Below are 25530 nucleotides of genomic sequence, written 5' to 3'. Positions count from 1 at the left end.
TCACCCCAGTGTTGCTGATGGTGCCTACTTGGGGTCCCTACAGTGCTCCTCTAATCCCCCCTGGTCTGCCCTCCGAGCCGCGGGTACTTACCTGCTGGCAGACCGAATTCCGAGTACCCCCTGTCTCCATAGTAGCCCATGTTAAAATGTCTAAATTTTCACCTCTGCACCCGGCCAGCTCCGTGTTGCTGGTGGTGGGTGTTTGGGGTTGACTTCAACCCCAAACAGTGGGCTACCTATAACCTGGAGAATGGAACTGTAAGTTGTGTACTTACCTCTAAAACTGTACTTTATTTTCTTCCCCCAAGAACTGTTCTGAAAAGGCACTGGGGGTCATTAGACCGCCGGGGCCAGGGTCGGCGGGAGCACCGCCGACAGACCGGCGGTGCCCCGCAGGGCATTCTGACCGCGGCGGTTCGGCCGCGGTCAGATGCGGGAAACCGGCGGTCTCCCGCCGGTTTCCCGCTGCCCTGCAGAATCCCCCATGGCGACGGAGCACGCTCCGCCGCCATGGGGATTCTGACACCCCCTACCGCCATCCTGTTCCTGGCGGGTCTCCCGCCAGGAACAGGATGGCGGTAGGGGGTGCCGCGGGGCCCCTGGGGGCCCCTGCAGTGCCCATGCCAATGGCATGGGCACTGCAGGGGCCCCCGTAAGAGGGCCCCACAAAGTATTTCAGTGTCTGCAATGCAGACACTGAAATACGCGACGGGTGCCACTGCACCCGTCGCACCCCTGCAACTCCGCCGGCTCCATTCGGAGCCGGCATCCTCGTTGCAGGGGCATTTCCGCTGGGCCGGCGGGCGCTCTTTTGGAGAGCGCCCGCCGGCCCAGCGGAAATGTATGAATGGCCGCCGCAGTCTTTTGACCGCGGTGCGGTCATTTGTCGGCGGGACCTTGGCGGGCGGCCTCGGCCGCCCGCCAAGGTCTGAATCAGGCCCACTGTGTCTACTTTTGAACTAGATATTTTCTGTTTACTTAAAAACTGTTTTCTTTGCTCAAGTGAAACAAAGTTACATTGATATCTGAGTTGAGTAATTACCCGCAACAGTAATTATTTCTGAACTGAATCTTGTGGTTCTAGTAATAAAGTAACAAAATAATATATTTCTATGTAAAAACCTATTGGTCTGGAGTTAAGACATTGAGGGGGTGATTCTGACTATGGCGGACGGCGGAGGCTGTCCGCCATAGTACCGCCGCCAAATGACCGCACCGCGGTCAAAAGACCGCGGCGGCCATTCAGACATTTCCTCTGGGCCGGCGGGCGCTCTCCAAAAGAGCGCCCGCCGGCCCAGAGGAAATGCCCCTGCAACGAGGACGCCGGCTCAGAATTGAGCTGGCGTAGTTGCAGGGGTGCAACGGGTGCAGTTGCACCCGTCGCGTATTTCAGTGTCTGCAAGGCAGACACTGAAATACTTTGCGGGGCGCTCTTACGGGGGCCCCTGCCGTGCCCATGCCATTGGCATGGGCACGGCAGGGGCCCCCAGGGGCCCCGCGGCACCCCCTACCGCCATCCTGTTCATGGCGGGTTTCCCGCCATGAACAGGATGGCGGTAGGGGCTGTCAGAATCCTCATGGCGGCGGAGCGTGCTCCGCCGCCATGAAGGATTCCCCCGAGCAGCGGTAAGTCGGCGGGAGCCCGCCGACTTGCCGCTTCTGACCGCGGCTGAACCGCCGCGGTCAGAATGCTCGTGGGAGCACCGCCAGCCTGTTGGCGGTGCTCCCGTGGTCGGTGGCCCTGGCGGCCACCGGCCGCCAGGGTCAGAATGACCCCCTGAGTGTGTGTTTCTTCTATTGCTTGGGTGTGTACAACAAATGCTTACCTCTACCCTCTGATAAGCCTGTAGTGTGGTCAGTTTTACGTATATTTTGCGCATTAGCTTCAGGCCTTAGGCCTCTGTGCACTTTGCCCTAAATATATTTTATTCATTTGCTAACAGCTTAGAGCCTCTGTGCACTTTAATCTAAATGCTTTCTATTAGGCTTCGTACTGTTATTTTACAGAATAGCCAGTTCCACTGTGTTGTTTTTTATTCATATCACACTGTTTTGCCTACTTCAGCACTGGAGTTCTTCATAACATATTCACTCTGTGCTTTAGTCAAGGATACAGTCTGGTACATTGCCGATAGACGTGGTAGGAGTCTAGACTTGCCATTCCTGCGCAGGAACATTTTGTGATCACGATGACATGTTAGTTATAAAATCACTTCCTTGTCCCAATACATCGAGAGGGAGATTCCGACCAGGGAACCACAACTAGACGCTGACTGCCTCGTTGCAGATGCTGAACCAGATCACAGGCCTTTGCTCAGGTATGAGTGTGTCCGTCTCCCTAGTGATACAGAAAGGCAAGCTGAAAGCTTAACATGCTGTGCTCTAAATAGAACAAGCAGAGGGAGAGTAGAAACGGTTAGGAATTATGATAGCTTTATTTCTATGTTTTACTCTCCTGGTTACTATATCAATCCTACTATGTTGTATTGTTCTGGTTATTGCGGCTCACGCCTTAATATCTAAAATACAGTCGTTTTATTAAAACATTATATAAAACTTATACTGTCTTTGTCATTTGTATATGAGACCATATTGTGAATGAGAGAGTTGGTTTGGATCTGAGTGACCACGACTTCCCTGAGAAGTTCCTAAGATGTCATGCGCTCGGCTGCCCAATCATTTCTTCCCCGTGGGAGAAATGAGGCACTGCTAGTTAGCCGGAGCAACAACCGGATTTAGGGTGACAGAGTTCCTTACACGTGGGTCAGACTCAGTCCCCCACACCGTTATCGATCCTGCTGCCTAGAAATCCAGTAGTCTCATTTAGAATAATGAGAGCCCACGCGACAAGCCTAACTGTTCGACCACAAATAGAGCATTAGTATTATCTATTATTGCCTCTGTCAAGCCTCTTGAGGAACCCCTGGATTCTGTGCACCCTAGATCTAATTTTGATGTAGTTTATACAGAGCCAGCTTCCTACAAGGTGCAAGAGGCAATTGTCAACGATTTCGCCGAGAACAAGGGCTCCTTGCTGTCCCCTGGTACACTTTTGGAGGCATGTAAGATGGTCATTCAGGGTTTGCCTAGCCAAGCAGTATGGTATACTTTGAGCGCTGCCCTGTGAATTGACCAATCTGGAGAGTCAACTTGAGAACCTGGAGAGACGTTTTTATGAGTTGCATGATGAGACACTTCTGGCAGAGGCTCATGATAGGCTGGTGCAGTTTAATGAGGCAGTGCACCGGGAGGTGTGGTTTCTGGGAAAGGAAACAAAGGTTAGGCGTGAAGGTGAGGGAGACAGAGCAGGAAAAACCCTTGCCATTCTACTGCGCAAGCCCTGGGGCCAGTGACTATATTGTAGAGCTTCAGGGGGACGAGGCAGTCCCGCAGGGGGAGATGGAAGTGGTACAGTGCATAATGAGTGACATCTATTCCTCACTGTCATCCTTCACCCACATTCTTGATACTGAGAGGTACATAGACTACTTTGAAATGCTACGTTTGCTGTGGCTGGAAAATGGCCACAGACTGTATCTAGATTCTCCCTTTTGAGAGGAAGATAGTACGCAGGTCATTAGTGGTCTTTGAGGAGACAAAGCGCCGGGTCTTGACAGCCTCACGGCAGTGTTTTATAAAGAGTATGTGGAGCCTTTGGCCCCGCCCCTCCTCAAGATGTTAGCAGATGCCACTGAGAGCGGAGTGCTGCCCATCTTGTTGCGTGGGGAGCTTATCGTAACTGTGCTTAAGCTCGGCAAAGATCCTAGTAACTGTGACTCATATAGACTGCCGTCATTGATAAATATAGATAGGAAGATCTTGGCAAAACTGATTGCCTCCACACTTCTATCCTTGTCGCCAACTATCACATTGCTGGACCAATCTGGGTTCATACTTCTTACAACTTTCTGACCTATTTTTCAGTGGCTCTGTCAGATTCATTGGAATGGCCCTTCCTCTTTACACTACTAGCCAGCTTGTGCCTCATCCCCAAATTAATCCAGCTGTTATACTCAAAGCTGACAGCAAGATTACAAATAAACGGTTGCATCACTGAGTCCTTTCTGATATCTAAAGGCACCCGGCAGGGTTGTCCTCTCTCGCTGCTATTATTCCCTGTAGCAATGGAGCCCTTGGCGGCACAGTCAAGACAACATCATAATCACCGGGGGCTCGCCTTTTGACCGTGCTCGATCCTTGTGTAAGGTATGCAGTGATGTCACACTCTGCATCCAGGATCCGCACACTAATCTAGAGAACATTATATAAGAATGTCTCTGTTTCGGTGACCTCTCAGTCACCAAAATAAACTGAGCAAAGTCAGTTATTCTACCTCCTACAGATGGCACCACCCCACACATGTGTGAATACCCCCTACACTAAGCAACAGAATCTGTCCACTATTTGGGGGTCTGGCTGAGTAGGAACATGAATCAACTGTGAACTGAAAATCACGGATGAGCAATATCCTGGGTAGAGGAAAAGGTTGATTCTTGGTGATCTCTCCCCTTGTTGCTCACTGGTACGACAGCAGTCACTAAGATGGCGGTCCTCCCCAAATTTCTATATTTATTCATCAACCATTCCATGCCACTCATGTGCCCATTTAAGAAGAGACTGTGTTCACTGTTAATCTCCCTAGTATTGGCGGACAAGCAGCCCAGGATATCATGGAACTTGCTTACACAGCCCTTTGAGCTGGCGGGACTGGCGGCACCTGATATGCACTTATATCATAATAGTGCACAGGCGCAGTTTGCGCTCTTCTGGATCCATTCTATACAGTGCTTGCCCTACACTGCGCCTGGGCATGACTCGATATGGCCTTGTAAGTTGTCCAGGGCGATATATCTTTCCCCATGCTGGCCGCACTCAGGCACTGACACTGTGGCATTCACAATCCTTGTATGGCATGCGTTGCACCGTACGACTCACACACACACTCTGTATGCACCATCCATGCCATTTGATAGCCATAATATAGAAGCGGATGTGCGTACAATGCCTCGGCGACATGCAGCTTAGCACCAGATGCTCTCTGTACCCAGAGGGATATTTCATCACTGCTGATCTCGCACTACGCGTGCCCTGCAACACCCCGTTACACAGATTTGCTTACTTTCAAATTAGAGTGGCAGTTCACACGCAAAACAGGGATTTCCCTTCCCCACCCCTTGTTTTCTAGGTTCTAGAACTAATGTACTTCACACAGGCCCCCTCGTTGACTAATAACTCAATTGTACACCACCATTCACAGTGCATCGCCGTGGGCTTCATCAGGAGCCAGAGCACTATGGGATCTCGATCTGGGGGCACCTATACCTGAAGAGACTTGGAAATATTGTTGCATGCATATTTGAGCCCTCTCCCCTAATTACCGTCTTCGCTTGATTCACTTAAAGTTTTTACATAGGATCTACTATACCACTCAGCACCTTCACTGTATGGGTCTGCACTCTGATTCTCGATGCCTGAGATACGCAGTGGACAATGCAGACTTTCTGCATTCTGCTTGGGACTGTCATGTGTTACACAATTTATGGCTGGAGGTATTCAATGTGGTGGATGCCGTATAAGGCTTGGCGCTTTCACGTATCCCTATTGTCGAGCTCCTGGGATACGTTAAGTACATATAGGGTGAGATCAGGAAGCTTCTGGGCATGATACTCCTGCTGGCAAAATGGTGAATTGTATTATGCTGGGGGCGCGACCATTGTCTGTGCAGATCAGACTGGCTGAGGAATGCCACATACTGTCAGGAACTTCTCAATTTATTTTGGCAAAAGATGCTGGCGAAATTGCGACCCCCAGACATCTGGGCCCCATCCCAAAAGTTGCTTCAAGCGCAAGCAGCCGAATCAACACCATGGGAGGTGACCTGTTGACATGGGTTTCCGGGTGACATATATGTTGTTGTGGCTTCTGTCCTATTCGAACACCTGTGCTGAACTATTGATCTGTATTTGGTGCTGATGCAAGAGTGCACTGATTTCTCCCTCCCTCCCCTCATTCCGTCTGTCCCTCTCCAGAGATAACATTGGACTAGACTTATAACTACATTGCAGGGTAACGAAAGTATTTGGTTAAGCAATATGCTATGACTTGTTAATTTGTTACTGTCGCTTGGTGCGAATTGCACAATGTCAAACTATGTAAGTTGGCTGTTCAGAGTGGGTACCTCCTAATGTTTTTATGAATGTTGTGTTATACAGTATATGTAAACTCGATAAACACAATAAAAAACTCTATTGATTTCGAGGCATGGTCATAGCAGATAAGTGACTGGAGGAAGCAGCCGTCAAATCAATTATACATCACCGGTGGCCATTAGCATACCAGCATCTCCAATGGAGTAAGTGTTGTGGCCGATTTCCTTATCCAAGGCTAACAAGATAACATTGGATGTCAATATTTGTCACAGCAATGTCAGGAGTCAAATGAAAGGCCAGAAGTGGTGCCCCATCCATACGTGGATTGGTATCGCCTGTTTGCATGTTTGAGAATGTGGCACCAGACGTTGCAGACCAGCTACACGTTGGCCAGCACTCCAGGTTGTGTGGCGCTGTACTGCGTTTACCAACATGCTGTTGACCCAAAAGTGGCACCCCAGCCGCACACTGGCGGGTACCATATGTTTGCGGGTGTGGTCCTGCTGCACGCTGGCTGGTACTCCAATCTGTGCGCAGCTGCCTAGACTATAGCAGCACGCTGCGGTTAAATGTTGGCTTAGCTGCACGGGCCACGTTTTCAAGGTTTATAACGCTTTACGAGCACCGCCACAGGGACATTTGCCTGCTTTAAAGGGGCAAGAACAGCTGTCAGTTGCAGAACAGCAACGGCATGTTCCTGGCCAGTTTCTAAGAGTCTGACAGCTTAACAATAAGTAAAGTCAGCAAAACGTACAACAAATGATATAACACAGAGACTTCATTAAAACAGTCATCTAGAAAGTGGAATGTTATGGGTAAATAGGAGGATAAACAAAGCAAACACTGTGCAGGCAAAACCTAAAAAAAAGAGTTCAATGGATGAAAACAGTACTTGGGCCATGGGACACTGATAACAGATATACACACCTTTCCTGGTGTCTGATGAGCTTTCTGCCCCCCTCTTGGGGGCAGATGGCCCTTTAAAAAATTAGGCCGATCTGCCATCCCTGGTGCCCAAGTGGTTTCTGACCCCCCGGTAAAGATCGGCCTAATAGAAATAGGGTAGCGACCATTGCCTAAGGGGTTGCTCCCCATCTATAAAAAAGTTTAAAAAATCCCTTGTGCCTAGTAGTTTCTGCACCCCCTGCTGCACCCCTAATTAAAAAAGGGCAATCTGCCACCAGAAATGGCCTAAAATAAATATGCCCCCCCAGGGGGAGTGACCCTTGCCTAAGGGGTCGCTTCCCATCTGTAAAAAAAATGTAAACAAAATTCATGGTGCCTAGTGGTTTCTGTCCCCGGGGGGCAAATCGGCATAATTAAAATAGGGCGATCAGCCCCCAGGGGGGGCATAAAAGGCCTAATAAAAAATTCCCCCCCTGTGGAGCGATCTTTGCCCAAGAGGTCACTCCCCTCATGCCAATTACAAAAAACAACCCAAACGTCCCTGGTGTCTATTGGGCATTTCTGCAGCCTGGTCGCTTTACGATCGGGCTGCAGAAATACTCACAAAGACATGAAACGAAAGGAAATGCCTTTCCTTTCCTTTCATGTCTCTCTGCCATCCTCAACCACCTGATCGGAAGAGAATACTTGATCGCGATGGGGGCGGCCTCTAATGCGGTCATCAGATGTCACGGGTTTTCAGGGATTCCCCTTCCATCCCTCGGGAGGGGGTGGGAGGCCCTAGTGCTCCCCCCTGGGCGGTTGCAGGACGAGCTGGTCTTGTCCTCGGCACAGAGCAACCGTGGCACCCGAGGGGTTAATTCATAGCCAAGAGTATACTGTATATTTGATTTCGAATACATTAAAAACTATTATTTCAGAAAAAAACAAGCCATAAGGAGATTTTATATGCTAATTTGTAGCCTCACCTTTGTGGAACTCATGGAAAAGAAAGAGTGGCTGTACCCTGTAGGAAGCTGGCTTTTTATACAGTGGACCAAAAAGAGGTACACTGTGTAATGAGTCCAAGCAAACCCCAGAGCCCAGAGGAATTACAGAGGCACAAATGACACCCCAAATGTGCTCTTTTGTGGTAGTGTGGGTGAGCTGTTAGGCATAGTTCTAAGCATGTATTGCACACACAAAGGCAAGAGACACACACTTTATAAAGATATCCAGCTTACAAAAATAGCACATACTTTTATATAAATTTTGATACCAAGATGGTCGTAATCAGGTGAGTACTTTTCAAGTTTTCAATTTGTTCAGTTTTCTAAAGTTGTCACAGTGCAATTTTTGGAGTGGTAATTGTAGCCTATGAGGGAAAAACACATGTTGCATATGTGTACTTAGCAGCGACTTACAGGACCCATCTAAGGTAAGTATGGGGTAATGTCCAAGGCAGCACCAATAGGTCACTTTGGGAGGCACTGGGGCGTCCGGGTCCAGCGGTGCTTTTCTGCGCCGGGTGCCCTAATGTTATCCTAAGGGAAAAGAAACATATACTGCATTCAGGTATTTAGCAACGACCTAAGAACTGTTCTTCAGGAGTTACGGTAAGTACGGCACAAGGCTCAAAGCAGCACCAGCAAGCCACTTCGGAAGGCACTGTGGAGTCCGGGTGCACTGTGGAGTCCGGGTGCAAAGATGCTTTTCAGCTTCGGGTGCCCTAATGTTATCCTATAGGAAAGAAACAGACACTGCATACGGGTACATAGCAACTAATTAGAGGACTGTTCTTCTGGACTTGAGGTGAGTATGGGGCAACTTCCAAGGCCACACCAACAGTTCATGACAGGTGGCTCTGGGGCATCCGGGTGCAGGGGTGTGTTACGGCATCGGGTGTCCCATCCACTTCAATGAAGATCGGTCCAGTCAGAAAGAGGCTGCAAGCAGGGACTGGGGTTCCAGCCTGGGGGAACACACATGGGGGCTTGACCCTTGAGATTCTCAGGCACGTAGGGACAACATTGGCCCACTTCTCCTCGGGCAGCTGTGTCTTCTGGCGTTGGGTTCCAGTGTAGGGGATACTTGTGGTGGGAGGGGGCCTGCAGAAGGAGGCTGCAGGTGGCATCGGAAAGTCCACTGTTGGCGCATCCAATGTGGGCTTTGGCTCTGGAGGGCTTGGGGACCAAGCTGGCAGCGTTGGCCCACTTCAACTGGGGCTAGGGAGCCAGGGTGCTGTGTCGGGATTTGGCGATCTGGAGTACTTGTGAGTCTTCTTTGTTGGCTGCAGGAAAGCAGACCTGCTACTCCATGGGAGACCGAGGTTACTTCTCTAAGTGCTACTAGTACTCCCAGAATTTTGGAGGAAGAAGAGTTGCAGGGTGAGCTGCCTTTGGCACAATTGTCGAGGACAGCAGGCAGGCTGGCAGGGTTGTGGCCCAGACAGTTACTGCTCCTCAGTTCTTGCTTTTTGCAGCTCTTTGCATGCTTCTTCTTCTGTAGACCAGCTAATCTGAGGTGTTGATATCAGGGAGTCCCCTAAAAACCTAATTTAGGGGCATTAAGGGGAGTGAAGGGTAGTGCCAGTGGGCTACTTACCCCTGGGGTCACTGCGCCCTCAAGATGACCACTTCCTTTGCTAAGAGGGCATCACCAAGTCCCAGAATTCCTTGTTTCACCACACACAAGATGGTGGAATTGCTAAGGCTGTGTTCATTTCAGGCTGGTTACCCTCAAGGTGTGTCCAGCCTGCAAATGTAACACAGCTCCTGCACAGCTAATTTTCTCCCTTGTCCATGTGCCAAATGGGCACTGGGGCATAGAGGGTTAGCATAGCCTGAGGGAAACCAAATCTGAAGACCAAAGGAGGTGGGCTTCTTTGAAGTTCCCTGCCTTGGAATGCAGATTTGCAGGCCATCCTTTTGGGAGGGGTGTGCTAACATCCCTGCCAGAGCAGGCTTTGTCCTGACTGCCGGACAGCAAAGGCTCTCATCCTTGGTGGGGGGGACCTAGCACCTTGGGGATGAAGTGACCGGGTGTCTTGTTCTGGGGAAGGAACACTGACACTGGGGATCTGGTTAGCAGGAACCCAGTGGAAATCAATCAAAGGTGCATCATAAACCAGGCAGAAACGTGGGGAGCTTCTGCAACCAGAACCCAGTTTAATACATACCAGTTTGCTGAGAACCAACACAAGTCTGAGGTAATAGTACAGCCCATGCATAACATTTTGTCACACTGGCTAACGTGCTTGATCTTGACAAGGTAAAAAGATTCACACATCGCACTGAATCACTCCCTGCAGTAACCTTCGAATAGTGGATAAAATTAACAAATATGTAGTCAATCACTTCTTAAATAGAAGACTAAATGGTGCAGTATTTCATTATCAAAGAGTTCAAACCCCTGTCCCAACCCTTCTTTCCTGTCTTTCTTTTACAAACCTTTACATAGGGTGGGCCTTGTGTTTTTTAAATATGTATTGCTTCTCATCACTATTGCTCTGAATTTATATTTCTCCATTGTTTATTTCTTTTCACCTCAATATCAATTTGAGTTTCTTCCTGCAATTCACTTTTTCCTTTGTTTTTCTTCACCAACTTCCCCATATCTCCTTGAGTTCTCTTTTCTCTCTTTTTTCTTACAGTGGGCTCCAATACCCTTTTCACCTGTGTCGCTCACCTCTTCCATTTATATCTTCTGTTCTCTTTTCTAATTGCTTTCTTCTCTATTTTTCCAGTTGTTTTAATTTACTTTTTGTCAAAATTGGAAATAAGTCTGTATAATTTGACACTGGGAAGTAATCATTTTGAAATGTGTTGTTACAGCCCTTGACTTGACTGTAACAAAGTGTGTGAAGGCCAGTACGTTTTGGGTGCAAACCTATGTGTCGAGAAGCATTTATGCTACACGTTATATAAATGTTTAAATTGCACTGCTCCTTTCTAAAGAATTGAATCTTGTGCTTTAGAATATGTTTGAACCAAGCTATTCCCTTCTTTTCAAAGATTTTATATTGCCCAAAGCTACCGGGAGGCCTCATAGTGCTAGAACAGCTCCAAGGTGTCAGCTAACCGATCGGAGCTCATTTAAATACAGTCAGGTTTTCAAAGCCTTACGAAAGAAGAGCTCAAAAGGTACAAGGCTCAGCTTGAGAGGAAGAGTGTTCCACAGTTTAGGAGCTTGGTGGGAAAAAGACCCCCCTCCCCACACACACACACCAGATTTCCTCACTTTAGAAACATGCACCAGGTAGGCAGAAGAGAATCTAAGAAATATTCCAGGGATATAAGGAGTGGCAAGTGATCTTAACAAAGTGGGACCTCTATTGTGACATGAGTTATGTTGAATTCATAAGGCCTTGAAATGGATGTGTTGCTCTACAGGAAACCAAAGGAGTGCATGCAACATCTTTCCTGCAGAATAATGCCTTGGAAGGTTCATCAATAGCCGGGCAGCAGCATTCTGTATAATTGGTAACCTTTTAATTACATATTAAGGGGAGCAGAGATAGAGGGCATTGCCATAGTCAAGGTGAGTGATGATGAGGGCCTGGACCATTAGTCTTCTTTCTAGGAAGTAAAGAAGATCTAAGACCTTTCTGGAGTCTAAGGATGCAAAAACAGGTGGTCACAAGTGTTTTCAGTTGGGTCTCCATCGTAAGATTGGAGTCTAGCCACATTACAAGACATGTTATCACATATTTTGGGTTAGGGAGCTCTTCGAGACAGGTAGGTAATGGATATGGAACTACCTTACTGAGGTTGTTACCTAGTAACATAACCTCAGTTTTATCAACATTAAGCTTGAGCTTGCAGCTGGCCATCCAACTGGACACTACCTGGAGGCAGAGGGCTAAGTAGTGATGGTTAAAGCTGAGATCCGGCGGAAGGGATATCTCTAATTGTGTGTCACTGGCACAAGAGACCAATGACAACACAAAAGGACATGCTATGTCAGCCAGAGGAAGCATGTAAAGATTAAAAAGGGTGGGGCTGAGGGAAGAGCCCCGCCGCACCCTACAGATTAGGGGGAAGAATGTCAGAGTACCAGGAATGATCTAAGACCTGTAAAGTTCTATTTTTCAGAAAGGAAAAGAGACATTTTAAGTTGGGGTCAATGATGCCCACTTTAGAAATTCTGTGGTTCAATGTGGAATGATCTACTGTGCAGAAGGTGCGCTTAAGTCTAACAGAATAAGAGCTGTCAAGCCTCCACAATAAAGAAGAGATCAAAGTTCCTCAACTACAGTGAGCAACACTGTTTCAGTGTTATGCTGAGGTCTAAACCCCATTTGTGTGGGCTGGAGGATGTCTCTGGCCTTGAGGAGCACAGAAAGATGTTTATTAACATGTTTTTCCAGGAGCCTTGATAAACTTGGTAACACAGATATTTGTCTGTAATTGTTCAGGCAGCAACGGTCTAGACCAGTTTTTTATTTTAACTAAAGGTTTGACTACAGCATGCTTCCATTGTGGGGGAATGTACCCCAAAGTGAGAGAAGGATTCAACAGGTCAACCAGAGAGGGAACAATGCTGTCGAGGCCCTGACGTCGATAGTGTAAAGAGGCACAGTCGAGGGGAGATCCAATTTTTATTGTTGATAAGAGATCTGAGAGAAGATTGACAGTCAATTAAGGAAAGGCCGAAAGAGTTTGTTGGAGGACAGGGCTTATTACCTGAGGTCCCCTTGTTAACTGAACTGTTAAGGAAGGAGGAGTAAATATCCAGTACCTATTTCTGGAAAAATAAAGACAACTTACTGCTGTGTTCAAATAAGGGTTCAAGGGCAGAGCCTGACGACTTAGGCTCAGTAATAGCATTCAGGATGTAAAAAATCTCTCTGGGGGAGTTAGCAGTGAGCAAAATTTTTGCAGCATAATAAACAGATTGGTCTGTTCTCACAGCTGCGTCATAGCACCGTTTAGAGCGCCTGTATTTACTTTTGCATTCATCGTCACATGACTTTCTCCAACATCTTTTCATTAGTTTACACTCCTTTTTAAGTGCAAGGAGGTTGGTATTAAACCATGAGGATTTTTTGCCCATAGGATGTTTTTAAGCTTCTTAAAAGGTAGAACCATGTCCAGTATTTTCCTGATGCAAGTCTTAAGAAACACACTGTGAGAAAGAGATGGGAGGAGTCATAAATGACTGTAAAGAGCACATAGGGGCAGAAGAAAGTCTTTCGAGAAAGGACAGCTCAACAACATGCTTAAAACAAACACAGAAACAAAACCGAAAAAAAGTTAATTTTTGAGTAGTTCTACAAAACAAAAAATCAGAGACAGCTGTGACAAATGAAAGGCCATAAAGTCAAGAGTGACAGCTGTATGATTATCTTTTGGCAGAAAGCTAAACCACTCAAGAAAAAATGAGTGATCAGAAGAGGATTGCAACAGTACTGGAGAAGAAGTGAATACAGACTTTAGTTAGTCAATTTATACAGAGTAGTGTGTATTGAAATCCATATTCAAAACGTTAGAGTAAATGGACTGATTCCGAGAAGGAATCATTAGTAAGCCAGCTGTAACTGTAACTTTGCACTTGTATAGCGCACTACTCACCTGTTAGGGTCTCAAGGCGCTGTACTCATACCGCTATGGAACCCTTCCTGGCTTTTCCCTGTGAGGTGCCCACTCCTGGGCACCCCCAGGGTGAAGCCAGGCATCCAAGCGCTGTTGGGGCCGTTGTGGAGATTAAGCAAGCTATTGCCCAGAGTTGCAGAGTGGGACTCATTAATTAGATTAGGCACCGAGGCGAGAATTATCTGGTCCAAGGGAATTGAGCCCAAGTCCTGCCGAAGCGGGACTTGAACCCTGGTCTTGAGCAAGATCTCTGCTTCAGGGTCTGCCACTCTAACCTTTGTGCCACACTTCTCCACAGGTGGCACAACCTGTAGGGGAACAAGTAAAAGCGATGAAATTAGAATTTTGGAAATAGGATTACTTAGTTTGTTGAAGAACAAGCATTTCAGTTGCGTGAAGATCAAAAAGGTAGATGGTCAGAGGAAGGTTAGAAACTGTTACTTCGGTGCTCAGCCATATGAAAATTGAAAGCTGAGGACAGTTAGGATATTCAAGGTCAGATTGGCTTCAGGGAGGAATTAAAAAGTGCATAGGAAATTTAGGATTGAGATATTGGAGCGCTGTTTAAGAAAAATCAGTGTAAGTGTGATTTGGAGGTGAATGGGGTCTAAAGACCAGTAACGTCACAGAAACAGAATGAGCAAATTCCAAAAAATGGACAAAATGAAGATCTCCATTAAAGAAGAGAACAAAGTTTGTAAGATATCAACAGAAAGAAGGAAGGAAGAAATTAGGTATTCAAAACAAGAAAGCGCAGGAAGAATATGGAAGAAATCTCAAGGAATCCACGGTAGATGGAAAATGGAGATGTTGGGCATGGGAAAAGGCGTAGAGCTAGATGTAATAAGAGCTGCAACTATAAAAATTATGATCAGGGATCTATTGGTCGTGGAACGCATACACGCACTCTGGCTGGCTAAATCACCAGAGCTTCCCAGATATCTAGCGAATGAATAATGTCTCAACAAGAGTTTATTTGTTCTATTTATATTCTCATGGCCAGCATGTCTGAATCGATCGCCTAATTAGCACACTGGATTAAGTTCCCCATGTCGTTTTTACTGAATACCTTGGAAAAACCCACTCCAATTATTACCCCCAGCACCTTCACTTATGTTGGGACTCCAGCCCTCCTCCTATCCCAAGGTGGCAAAGCATCACTGGAGGACCCTTCCTTTCGGGCTTTCCTCAGCAACAGCATGTCAGATTATTTTGACATAAATGATAACATTTCTTCCTCCTGTATGTTTGAGTCGGAAGCATTCAATGTAGCAACTAGGGAGCAGTGCCTGGGCAATGCCCTCAATATGTACCACCAGCTCGATAGTAAAATCTCCCAAGTGGAGAAGGCACTGCTCAGTTACGAGATGCAGCGGCAATCTTCTGTAGTGGGCAAGAAGCTCCTAGACCAAGCCTGTTGTGAACACGCTGCATTACTGGAGAGACTTTGTTGCCTCAATTAGACACACACACAGAGGGAAACATTGGGAGCAGCCACAATGTCCCAAACTTGCCATACAAGCAGAATCTGGGGCTCTCATTCATGCGCAGAAAAACCTGCATAAGCGGGCTTGCATCTGGCAAGACTCCAGGCCCTGATAGCCTACTGCCTTAATTCTATATATCTTACACTAAACTTCTCACCCAATGTTTGAAGACACTCTACGGCACAGCCATGACAGTTGCTTGTCTTCCACTCTTGCTTAGCAAAGCTCTTCTTATCTCTATACTTAAATCTGGCAGAGATCCATCTGTGCCGAGTCTTATCGACCACTTGCAATCCTAAATGCAGATTACAAAGTACCTACTAAGATTCTAGTCTGGTTTCACATCTGGTCCATTCAGACCAAAATGGGTTTGTACCGGCCAGAAATACTTCCCTCTATTTGTGCAGGGTTTTGGAGTATGCCAACGCTGTCTGGCACTAGGAAGGTTGTCTGGTGTAATTTTTAGAAAAAGCCTTTGATTCACTGGAGTGGACCTTTTTATTTGAGGTACTTCCGGAAAACAGTTTGAGAACCTGCTTCATTCGCTTGATTAAACTCCTTTAAATTCAACCTTCTGCTAAAGCGAAAACAGGCCATCTAATTTCTGACCCTATATCAATTCACAGGGGCACTTATCAGAGATGTCCACTGTCCCCACTACTTTTTTCTTTAGCAATGGAACCATTGGCTCATGTCCTCCGTATGCAAAGTCAGCAATGGGGCCTTCAGCTGGGAGATGGAACTCATATGCTCCTTTACCTTAAAGACAAAGATGGCGTTCCATCCGACATAGCGCAGACACTCAATATGTTTGCATGTTTAAGGGCCTCAAAGTTAACTAAGCTAAATCTTGACTCCTTCCATTGGCCTCCACCACAACCAGTCCTGTCCTTAGAATAAATGGTGACCTTTTACCCTGGCACAGACAAAGAGGGAGAAGGAGGTTGTCTTGCTGGGCCTTATAGACCAAGAAACATTACAAAAAAGGCCCAGGAGAAGGGAACCCCCCCCCCACAGGATGGATGAGGAAAAAATGCTTTTCCTTTTAGAAAAACCCTCACCCACCAGGATTACTCTTTGGTGCCATGCTTCATCATTGGGTTCCTCCCATTCCGCTATCGAAAGGGACGTGCTACGACCTGCGAAATACGTGGGAGCACTGATGTAGTCATGTCAATTTGATTCAAATAAGGGATAGGAGTGGTGGGGTCATGAACAAGTTAAAAATACCTACCTCCTAGGTCTTCCAATAGTTTAATAGATCTCCTGGAGACGGTATGGCTAAAAAGGGGCTCTGGAAGTTGGGTATACCATGTACCTTTCTTCCTGGTCTACATATTTCCGAGCCTTACCTCTAGACTCTTCTTCAGGATCAAAGTTGACTCCCTGGTTCCACACCTTAAATAATTACCACTAGTGTAATCACAAATAACGCATGGAACGGGATAAAGTGCATTGCATCTATCTAGTGTGGTGTCCTCAAATCATACCTATCTTATGTGAAGACCTCAAATGATACCTGTGGAGATATAAAGGGATACAGATATTATAGCCCTATGGAATATTGCGCTACCATGCATATTTTTTTACTGCTTGTGGGTGTGGTGTCCCACATTAGCAAACTTCACCCCACTCGTGAAAGGGCACACATGACAATCAATGGTCAAGAAATGAGCGCCGATCACTACTGGGACCCAGAGCTGGGTCGCCCCCGTTCAGACAAGGAGTGGCAGAGCATCCTGGCCTTGGTGTCTCATAATACTAATTTTAAACTAATTACATGCTACATATTACACAGGACCTACCTTACTCCCAATAAAAATCAACCACTACTTTCACCATACAGGAACTGTTTGCCCTCACTGCCTCTTGTCAGCTGCTGATTTCCTGCATATGTTTTAGACATGCCTGCACTCTCCCAATACTGGTTAGGTATCCCAACTCTCTTAGTCCACTGTACGGGGAACACCTTGCTACACACATGGGACGGGTGACTGCTGGGTACGCACAGACGCAACAAAAAGAATAAAGTAACTACGCAGTTCTTGGACCTGGCTGTTTTGCTAGCTAAACATTTGATTACTCACAGGTGGAAGTCACCCACCACTCCTCAACTCTCCCCCTGGGATCCACTTTATGGATGCCTGTCCTTAGGATGAGAGCACTGCCCTACACAGGAAGATATTAGAGGCCTGCGTAAGTACCCTATATCTGCCAGCTGGACACTCTGTTGAGTGATCTACGGTCGCGCTTGAAGGATGATAACCTCCCTCCTTGATTTCATTACGCCTTATGAGTAACTGCGGTTCTTAGTTTTACCGACTGACTCTTTCATTTTTGAGTTATAATGTCCAACCCCCATATCAGGTAACATGTATTTCCAGGCTCAAATACTGTACCAGTTCCCTTTGTTCACTGCTTAGGTATGGGCTAGTTCTTTCGTTTGAAGTTGAGATATGATCTGTCTATTCATTACTCTAGCAACCATATGCCCTCTCCACTCTAACACTGTAGTCTGCGCAGTTCTACTATATACTGTCCTGTACACCTTGGCATTTTCTGCTCTATCACTAATGGGGGGTATTTTTTTTAACATCGCTGTTAACTGTATATTTTTAGACTACATATTCCACTATATAAGTAAAACCATAAAAATGCTTTAAAAATATTTTTTTTAAATCAAGGATCTACTGGTTCTGCAGGGTTGTTAAATGTGGACAAACAAGAGAAACAACAAGTATTTATTGTCACCACATTAAATATGAAGGCTGAGAAAATCAGAAAACTAACTTGAAGTCACTGGCAGAATGCTTTAATACAGCCTGAGCCAAACCTACAACGTGTTGAAGAACAAGTTACTTACCTTAGGTAATGCTCTTTTTGGTAGAGACTCCATCTTCCATTGGCATAAGGCTGGATCCAAAGACGTTTGAACAGTACCTCTGTGTGCCATTAGGTGGCCTAGTGGCTCCGCACTAATGCCGACCAGCTCCAGAAATGATGTGCGGGGCCCATATAGGTAACACTACAACACATTGACCTCAGTTCCTTTTGAAACTTTGCACGCCCCCTGACACAGAACCTCAAAGGAAAATTGGCTTTCACCAGTGTCTAGATTCCTGCACTTGGGATCTAATAGATTAATAGAGTCCAGTTCCAGAGTGAAGGGGATAGGGGGCCCGTGAAGAATCTGCTTTTAGATAGAGCCTTTACCAAAAAGAACGTTACAAAAGGTAAATTACTTTTTCTTCTGATAGAGATTTCTCTCCTTTTGAATAGATATCAGAGCAGTACCTATTAGAAGTTGAGACCGTGAACTGGCTCAAACAAAAAAGTTGTGCAGAACCGAGCAGGCGAAATACCCTACTCTGCAAACCTGGCTGTCCAGACAGTAGTGCTTTGTGAACTTATGGAGTGACGCCCATGTAGCTGCCTGGCAGATGTCCAAGACAGGAACTCCACATGCCAATGTAGTGGCAACAGCTGTGGCCCTGGTGGCTTGAGATGACAGTCCTTTTAGAGGCTGCTTGTAGGTCAGTGGAAAGCCGATCTGGAATCAGTTCCAGATCCAGTTGGAGATAGTCCATTTCTACACAGTTTTGTCTTTTTTCGCTCCCACGAACCCAAGAGCAGCTTGTCATCCACCTGGTACTCTCTGGTAAGATCAATGTAAAAGCTAACTGCTTTTTTGAGGTCCTAGTGATGGAATCTCTCCTCCTCCTTAGATTAGTGTGGTGGAGCATAGAAACCCAGCACGGTGGTGATTTGAATGGCATAGAACAGCTTCACAACTTTCAGCAAGAAGGATGCGCGTGTCCGCAGAACAAATTTGTCTGGGAAAAGGGTAGTGTACAGTGGGTTACCAAAGAGAGAGCCACAAGCTCACTCACTTGCTGCACAGATGTGATTGTGACAAGTAACATTGTCTTGAAGGTGAGAAGACCCAAAGGACCACTGTGGAGGGGGCTCAAAGAGGGTGCAAGTCAAAGATGCAAGTACCAAGTTAAGGTTTCACTGTGGCACGGCAAAAGGAGAAGGAGGAAAGAGGTGTTGTAGGCCTTTCAATGAACAAATAACAACCATGTGATTTAAATTAGGAGGGCTGGTTAGGCAAAAGTAAAACAGCCAAAAGAACTGAAAGGTATCTTTTAACTGTGCTGAGAGCAAAGACTTGCCGGACGAGGGGCAATACAAACAACAAAATGTCAGATAACTTAGCCTGGAGGGGTTCAATCTGCCATGGATCTCACCAATCCACAAATCTGACCCTACGATAGGAGTATCCAGTTTTTGTTGAGGGACACCTGGTGGCCAAGATATCAAATACCTCTGAAGGGGAAGGTCCAAAGTGTTCAGCTGTCGCTGCTCAATCTCAAAGCAAGAAGGTGAAGCTCTGGATACTATTTAATCTTTGCCCAATCTGGGTTCACGAGGATGACTTGGGGCCAAACAGGCCTGATCTTCAGATATTGGGCAGAAGGGGCATCAATGGGTAGGCATACAGCAGTCCAGAGTTCCACCTCAGATGGAGCATTTCTCCCAGCAAGAGACGCTTTGGAAACTCCAAAGCGCAAAACTGCTGACATTGCGCATTCTCAGTGGTGGCAAATCGATCTAACCATTTCCAAGTGCAACTGCAACCCATGATCCGCTAGGCGTCAATGGCTAAGCTTTTCCTCCTTAGCATTTAAAGATCCTGCCAGGATCCTTGATTGTCCAGCGATTTCCAGGGTTGTAGTGCCTCCTGGCACAAGATTCATGACCCAACCCCGCCGTGTTTAATCCAATACCACATGGCAGTAGTGTTGTCTGTAAGCTCCTGTACCAACATCCTTTTGATGGATGGAAGGAATGCTTCTAACACCAAGGGGAAGGCCCTCAGCTCCAGAAGGTTGGTATGGAAATCGGACACTCTATGGGAGACCAGAGGCCTCTGATCTCCACCTCTCCCAGATGTATCAGTCACTACCGTCACCTCTAAGTGGGGTGGGGAGAAGGGACTGCTGCTGACCCCGGTGGCGATCCAGTACCCACCACTGCAGAGATCTTTTGCAGTCTCCTGAAATTTGGATGTGGTTGGTGAGGTCTCTTTGATGTTGGGCCCACTGAGACTTCAGATCCCACTGCAGTGCCCGCATATGCTACCTGCCGTGCTTAACCACCAGGATGCAGGGGGACATTAGTCCCAGCAGCCTCAAAGTTAACCGTACTGAAATCCAGGACAGAGGCTGAAAGATAGGGATCATAGCCTGAATGTCCTGGACTTTCCTTTCTGGGGGAAAGACACAAAATCTCTCCATGTCCAGAGGGAACCCCAAAGATGACAGGAAGTTCACCATAGTCAAGAGGTGGTTGACGACTGTTTGTGGCGAGACCACCTTCAGACATTTATTTGTGACAGTCCTCTTACAGAGTTTGATCCCATCTTGAGAGGTGACATTTCCCTTGCACACTGTAAAATTTGGGTACCTCTCATCTCAAAGAGACAAAAGGTAGCTTCAAACCTGCCTGGGGGCACGGAAAGAAAGGAAATTACATCAGCTAAGGGAAGTGGTGCCTATGTGTCCTCGCATGTCATTACCGGAGTGGAACGACAGCAGTGTGGAGCTGCATGGTGCACAAGGGGACTGCTCAATGGTCTTTATTAAAGGCAGGAAGTACTCCAAAGGCTTTGGAGGTCGCTGGGCTGCAGGACAAATCATCTTCCTGTGCAGGTTCTTTGAAGGCTGCAGACAGGTCTGAAGGGCTGGGGCCAAGTCAGTGGATTTTAGGCATGAAGTTATGTTATACAGCATTACTATCACAATCCTCATTAGAACCGCTGCTCTCACCACACCTGGTCAAAGAAAGCAAGGTGTCTCTCATTTAGGCCACTATTTTATATTAATATTGAGCAGCATCTTTCAACTGTGACCTGATCTTAACGTTTGTTTGGGCCTCATTCCTGCATTTCATGCTGTAGGCTTTGCTCTTTGTCCGATGCAGTTTGTGGATGTCCTACCAATTTGCTTTTGGCATGTACCTTTCGTTTTAACAATTGCTTTCAGAATAGCACTGCTTTTTTGGGGTATGAGAATGTTTGTGTTTTCCCTTGATGGGTTACTCAGAATCTTGCTGGATTCAGCATGAACTAGGGAACTTCAGCTTCTTTTTTGTAGATTTTTTGTAGAGATGTATGGCTTCTGGGCTTCTTGCCCAGCAATGGTGAAATCTGGACAAACTGATAAAGGTACACCCTCATATTTCAGGTCTTTTGCTTCTCTTGCCAACTGCAAAATAGTATCTCTATCCCTATAAAGATACTGCCAATTCTTGGTCTGACAGGTGCACAGAGAGTGATCTAGGCACCAGTATACAATGTGCTCTACCTGGAACATGCTTGATAGTTTTGCTTTATCAAAGAGGTGGTAGTGTAGGTTTCCAACATACATTTCCATGCATCCTTTATTAATTGACCCCGCTAACTCAAATTACAGGTTATTTCCTCTGAACTTCGCTTCAAGGTTTTCATTCTTGTCTTTGTCTCCAATACTTTTTAAATTTGCAGCATTTACTCAATGTCTGGCGTTACATCATTGTACTTTTGAGTTACAATTCTCTGCTATGTTGAATCTTTTGGTATGTTTGTTTAATCTGTCCAATAACTTCATAGGAACAATTCCATCACTTTTTGTGTGACCCTGTTGAGTTTAACATAGCATTTGCTTTACTCCAGTTGGATTTTCATTTTCAGGCTCTCTATGGACACACTCCATCGTGATCTCTTTCATATCCTGTGACTGGTGGGTTACAAAATGTAATTTCTGTTTTTCGGTCTTTAATTTGGCCATAGTGTGTGCTGAGGTATGGCCTATGTTCTGTTCTCTCATACTACATATATTCTGTGTTCAGTTTCCTTCTATTCAGAGGGCTGTCAAATGTAGCACCATTGGTAAGAACTTGTGGGGCCAGTCGAAGTAAACTGAGGCCTGAGCGTGTTACATTAGAAGTGGTATTTATGAGGCCACAAACGTCGCACAGTGTTGTGTGATATGCTATGGTGAGCATGGCGCCCAAAGGGCCACTGCTTGATGCAGTAAAATGATACAGGAATGTTACAGATACCTTTAAATGATCTGTTACAGGCAAGCTGCAATCTCCAGAGTGCCAACATACATACCACCCCTAATCACAAGTCCCCCAAGGGGTGTGCCAGTCTCATTTCTGCTTCATGGTGTACCTCCAAAGATGACCGGTGACCTCATGGGGACTGCAATCTGGCAGTAAGATATAGCACAGAGAGGTCAGCCACAGGCCACTCCAATGTGATCCATTCAGAGAAGATAAGCATCTACCTCCTACAGCAGATGACCTACACTGCCAGGGGGTGGTCAACCTCAGGCAACAACCACAAGAACCACACAGCTTTGGCAGTACAGCTACAGTCCACTAAGAGTATAGCCACAGAGGTTCATACCATTCAGGCCCATTCTGTCCTGTGCCACCAAATAGCCTCACCATGGGACGGCCATCCAGTCCACTAATTTCATTTAGACTGCACCGCCAACCCCTGGTTGCCTACCAACATGGGCTGTAAGCCTTTGCTCATCCAGGGAAGTGGCAAGGGTTAATCCTTCAGACCAATCACAGAAGGATAAAAGGTGTGGCCTACAGAGCCTATCTTGTGTGTGCCACTGCTCTTGGGTATCCCCTCCCAGCGCCCTACTTGATGAAGTAAAAGATGTTAAGGTGAAATTTAGATAATAGTATATTAAAATTAAGTATTGTTCACAGTTGAAAACAACAGCAACCTACAAATAACAACACTATTACTTAATCCTAAAATATGATGCTTATGTGACCTTTTTCTGCAGTGTTCTTTGTTTATTTTTATTTAATGACTGGTTAACAGCATGCACAGAATGTGAACAAAAACTATAATCAAAGCTTTTAAAGCCATGTATCAAGTTGAGCATTGCCAGACAACTATATTACAATCTGAACTGTAGTTATGAAGAATAGACTGATAATGTGGCCTGTTTCAATGAATGTTCTTTTCTCAGACGTATTGGACAGAAACCAAAACAAGTCAAAAAGAATAAATAGTAGGTAAATGTTAAGTACTAAAATGAATATTCCAATTAACATAATTCTATGGGAAGACATTTTGATTAGATAGGATTTACTGCTGTCATATGAGGAGGTTGGTCTAACATTCTTCGGTCGGCACCTATAATACACTTAACTTTTTGGCGTTCTTTTTTCTCAGTTGTCATCAGTGAATATTGTTAACTACACAGCCATGCACTTTACTCCTACTACTTTCTTCTTTTTGATAAAGGAATAATATGAAAACAATGACCTAGACATTCACTGCCTGTTTTCATTAAGGCTTTGTAATAAATTGTAATTGTTTCTGTTGGAAAAATGTTTTTGTAACGCCACTAAGCAGAAACTAATTGTGTGTGTTGGATTATGTAGTCATAATAAGAAAATATTATAAAGGGAACAGCTAAAGTAATGGTAAGGTCAAAGAAGGTTTCCTGACACCAAAATAACTGACAATAGTTTTCAGGTCTAAATTGGATGGGTCAGGACTGCCCATAGGGGGTCCAGGACACCCATGTTCTTGTTAAGACTTTCACAATATTATTAATCTACTAGAACCCCTTGGACAAACTTCAGTTACCATGAATCCTGGGTGTGGATTTATTCCTCCAGGACCTTCATTTCTGACTTAGGGCACAATATACTAAGACATTTCTCTGGGGATTTTTCTAGTAATAAATATGTGTAAGTATTAAGACCTGCAGATAAGCTAGATGATGTAAAGAAATAGTTTTAATGCAAACTTCACATTTGGCTTATTACAACACTAACAAGCTGGGTCTCTAGGGGACAGGAAGTATAAAATACAATATAAAATGTTAAACAAAAATATTTTTACCACTTTTCAATATGTTTCTGACTTGGGCACCTACAGCCTTTCACAATTAAACTTCATGTTAAGAACTACAAGAAGAATTTCAAACTGTAATGTGTACCTCCAAAGCATGGTGGATGGCTTGCCTGTAGGAGATCAGCTTCGTAAATGTGGAAGGATTAAAATACTGACTAAAGTCTTTCAAGGCCACCAATTTGTCTGCGGATACCTGAAAGGAGAATGGTGTTTAGTTTGAACACTGTCTTATACAAACAAAAATAAATGCAATGTGTGATGAGCTGGTCACACTATGGCATGTGCTGAGAGTTACACTTTCTTAAAATATACCTAGACATTTTCTGTTTCTCTGCTAGACTAAACACCAACCTGAACATACTTCCAAGTTACTGAATAGAATCCTGATACTCATTCTAATGGATCTAGCAGTCACACTCACCTCTGAGATCTTGCCATCACCAAACCACTGGAGCCATCGCATTCCCAAGCTGGCTGGGCGTCGCCCTGTGTCCTTCCAAGATACGACGAGTGCGGGCCACCATGAGAAGCCCTTAATCTTCCCCCAGACAAGTTCACCAATAGCGGAGCCTTTCCCATCCTGAAAGCAGCAGCAAAGAAAAGTAAACCTTGAAGTTTGGTATCTTTATTAATACTTGTGTAAAGTCAGGAACGTCATTCACAATGGCCATTCAAAGAACTGTACCCCCTCTAAAAAACAGATTCCGCTTTTACTCTTGTGATTGGCAGGCTTTGTCTGAAAATTACTGTGTGGTGCCAATGAACTTACCGTATCATGGAATAACGACTTGGAATTGTGGGCAGTAAATATTAAGGATGTGACAAATAAGGTGACTGAGAATAACCAGCAGATGAGAGGCTCTTATTTGCTAAGAGTTAGACCTTTGGTGGAGATCCTGAGCAGTCAGCAGCTACCTTGGCAGCATCCTCCTTGCCTAGTATTATTTACCTCTGATCTTCCAGGGCCACAATACTAAGTAAGGCACTTTGGTTGAATATCTAAATCACCCTATTTGTGCACTTGACTCTCAGGTGCGAGCTGTTATGGCTTACTAAAGAAAGTGGATCAGTGAGAATCTCAGATGCAGGAAGACACAGTAAATACCACTCAAAACAATAATGTCCAGTCAGTTTTACAAAAAGAAGAAGTCTGTAATCATTAGGTAAGCAAAATATCAGTTAAAACTAAGATGTTTACAAAAAAACAGAGGCTTCATGAGTTTTTGTATATAATCCCAGCATTGGGCAATAGATTTCCGATAATATAAGGCCTACGGCTTGATACAGGTTGACTGCAGAATCCTCAGGAGCTCTTAGATCTAAGATAGTTTATGAAAGATGTTCTTCTGTTAAAAGGCCTTCCAGAGTGGGCAGAGGATGCAGACGCAAGGACTCCAGAACCTACTTCATTCCGGGGCCAAACCTACAAAACACACAGGACAACACAGTGGGCTGGAGCCTCAGTTGTGGAGCTTTCA

At 45.6% G+C, this 25530-nt stretch overlaps 1 protein-coding gene across 7 annotated transcripts in view; it reads right to left on the bottom strand.

The window, feature by feature from the left end:
• The window catches only part of DNMT3B (DNA methyltransferase 3 beta), a 543013-nt gene that overhangs the window by 266493 nt on the left and 250990 nt on the right, over positions 1-25530 (bottom strand). For all 7 annotated transcript variants that reach the window (XM_069243399.1, XM_069243402.1, XM_069243397.1 and 4 more), the window contains 2 exons: positions 24474-24632; positions 24138-24245 (listed from right to left, as the gene is read on the bottom strand). In XM_069243399.1, coding sequence (XP_069099500.1) covers positions 24138-24245; positions 24474-24632 — 267 coding nt within the window. The remainder of the gene's footprint in view (positions 1-24137; positions 24246-24473; positions 24633-25530) is intronic.

Source organism: Pleurodeles waltl, chromosome 7 (assembly GCF_031143425.1).
Source record: "Pleurodeles waltl isolate 20211129_DDA chromosome 7, aPleWal1.hap1.20221129, whole genome shotgun sequence".
NCBI lineage: Eukaryota > Metazoa > Chordata > Amphibia > Caudata > Salamandridae > Pleurodeles > Pleurodeles waltl.
This window is presented reverse-complemented; position numbering and strand designations above follow the sequence as displayed.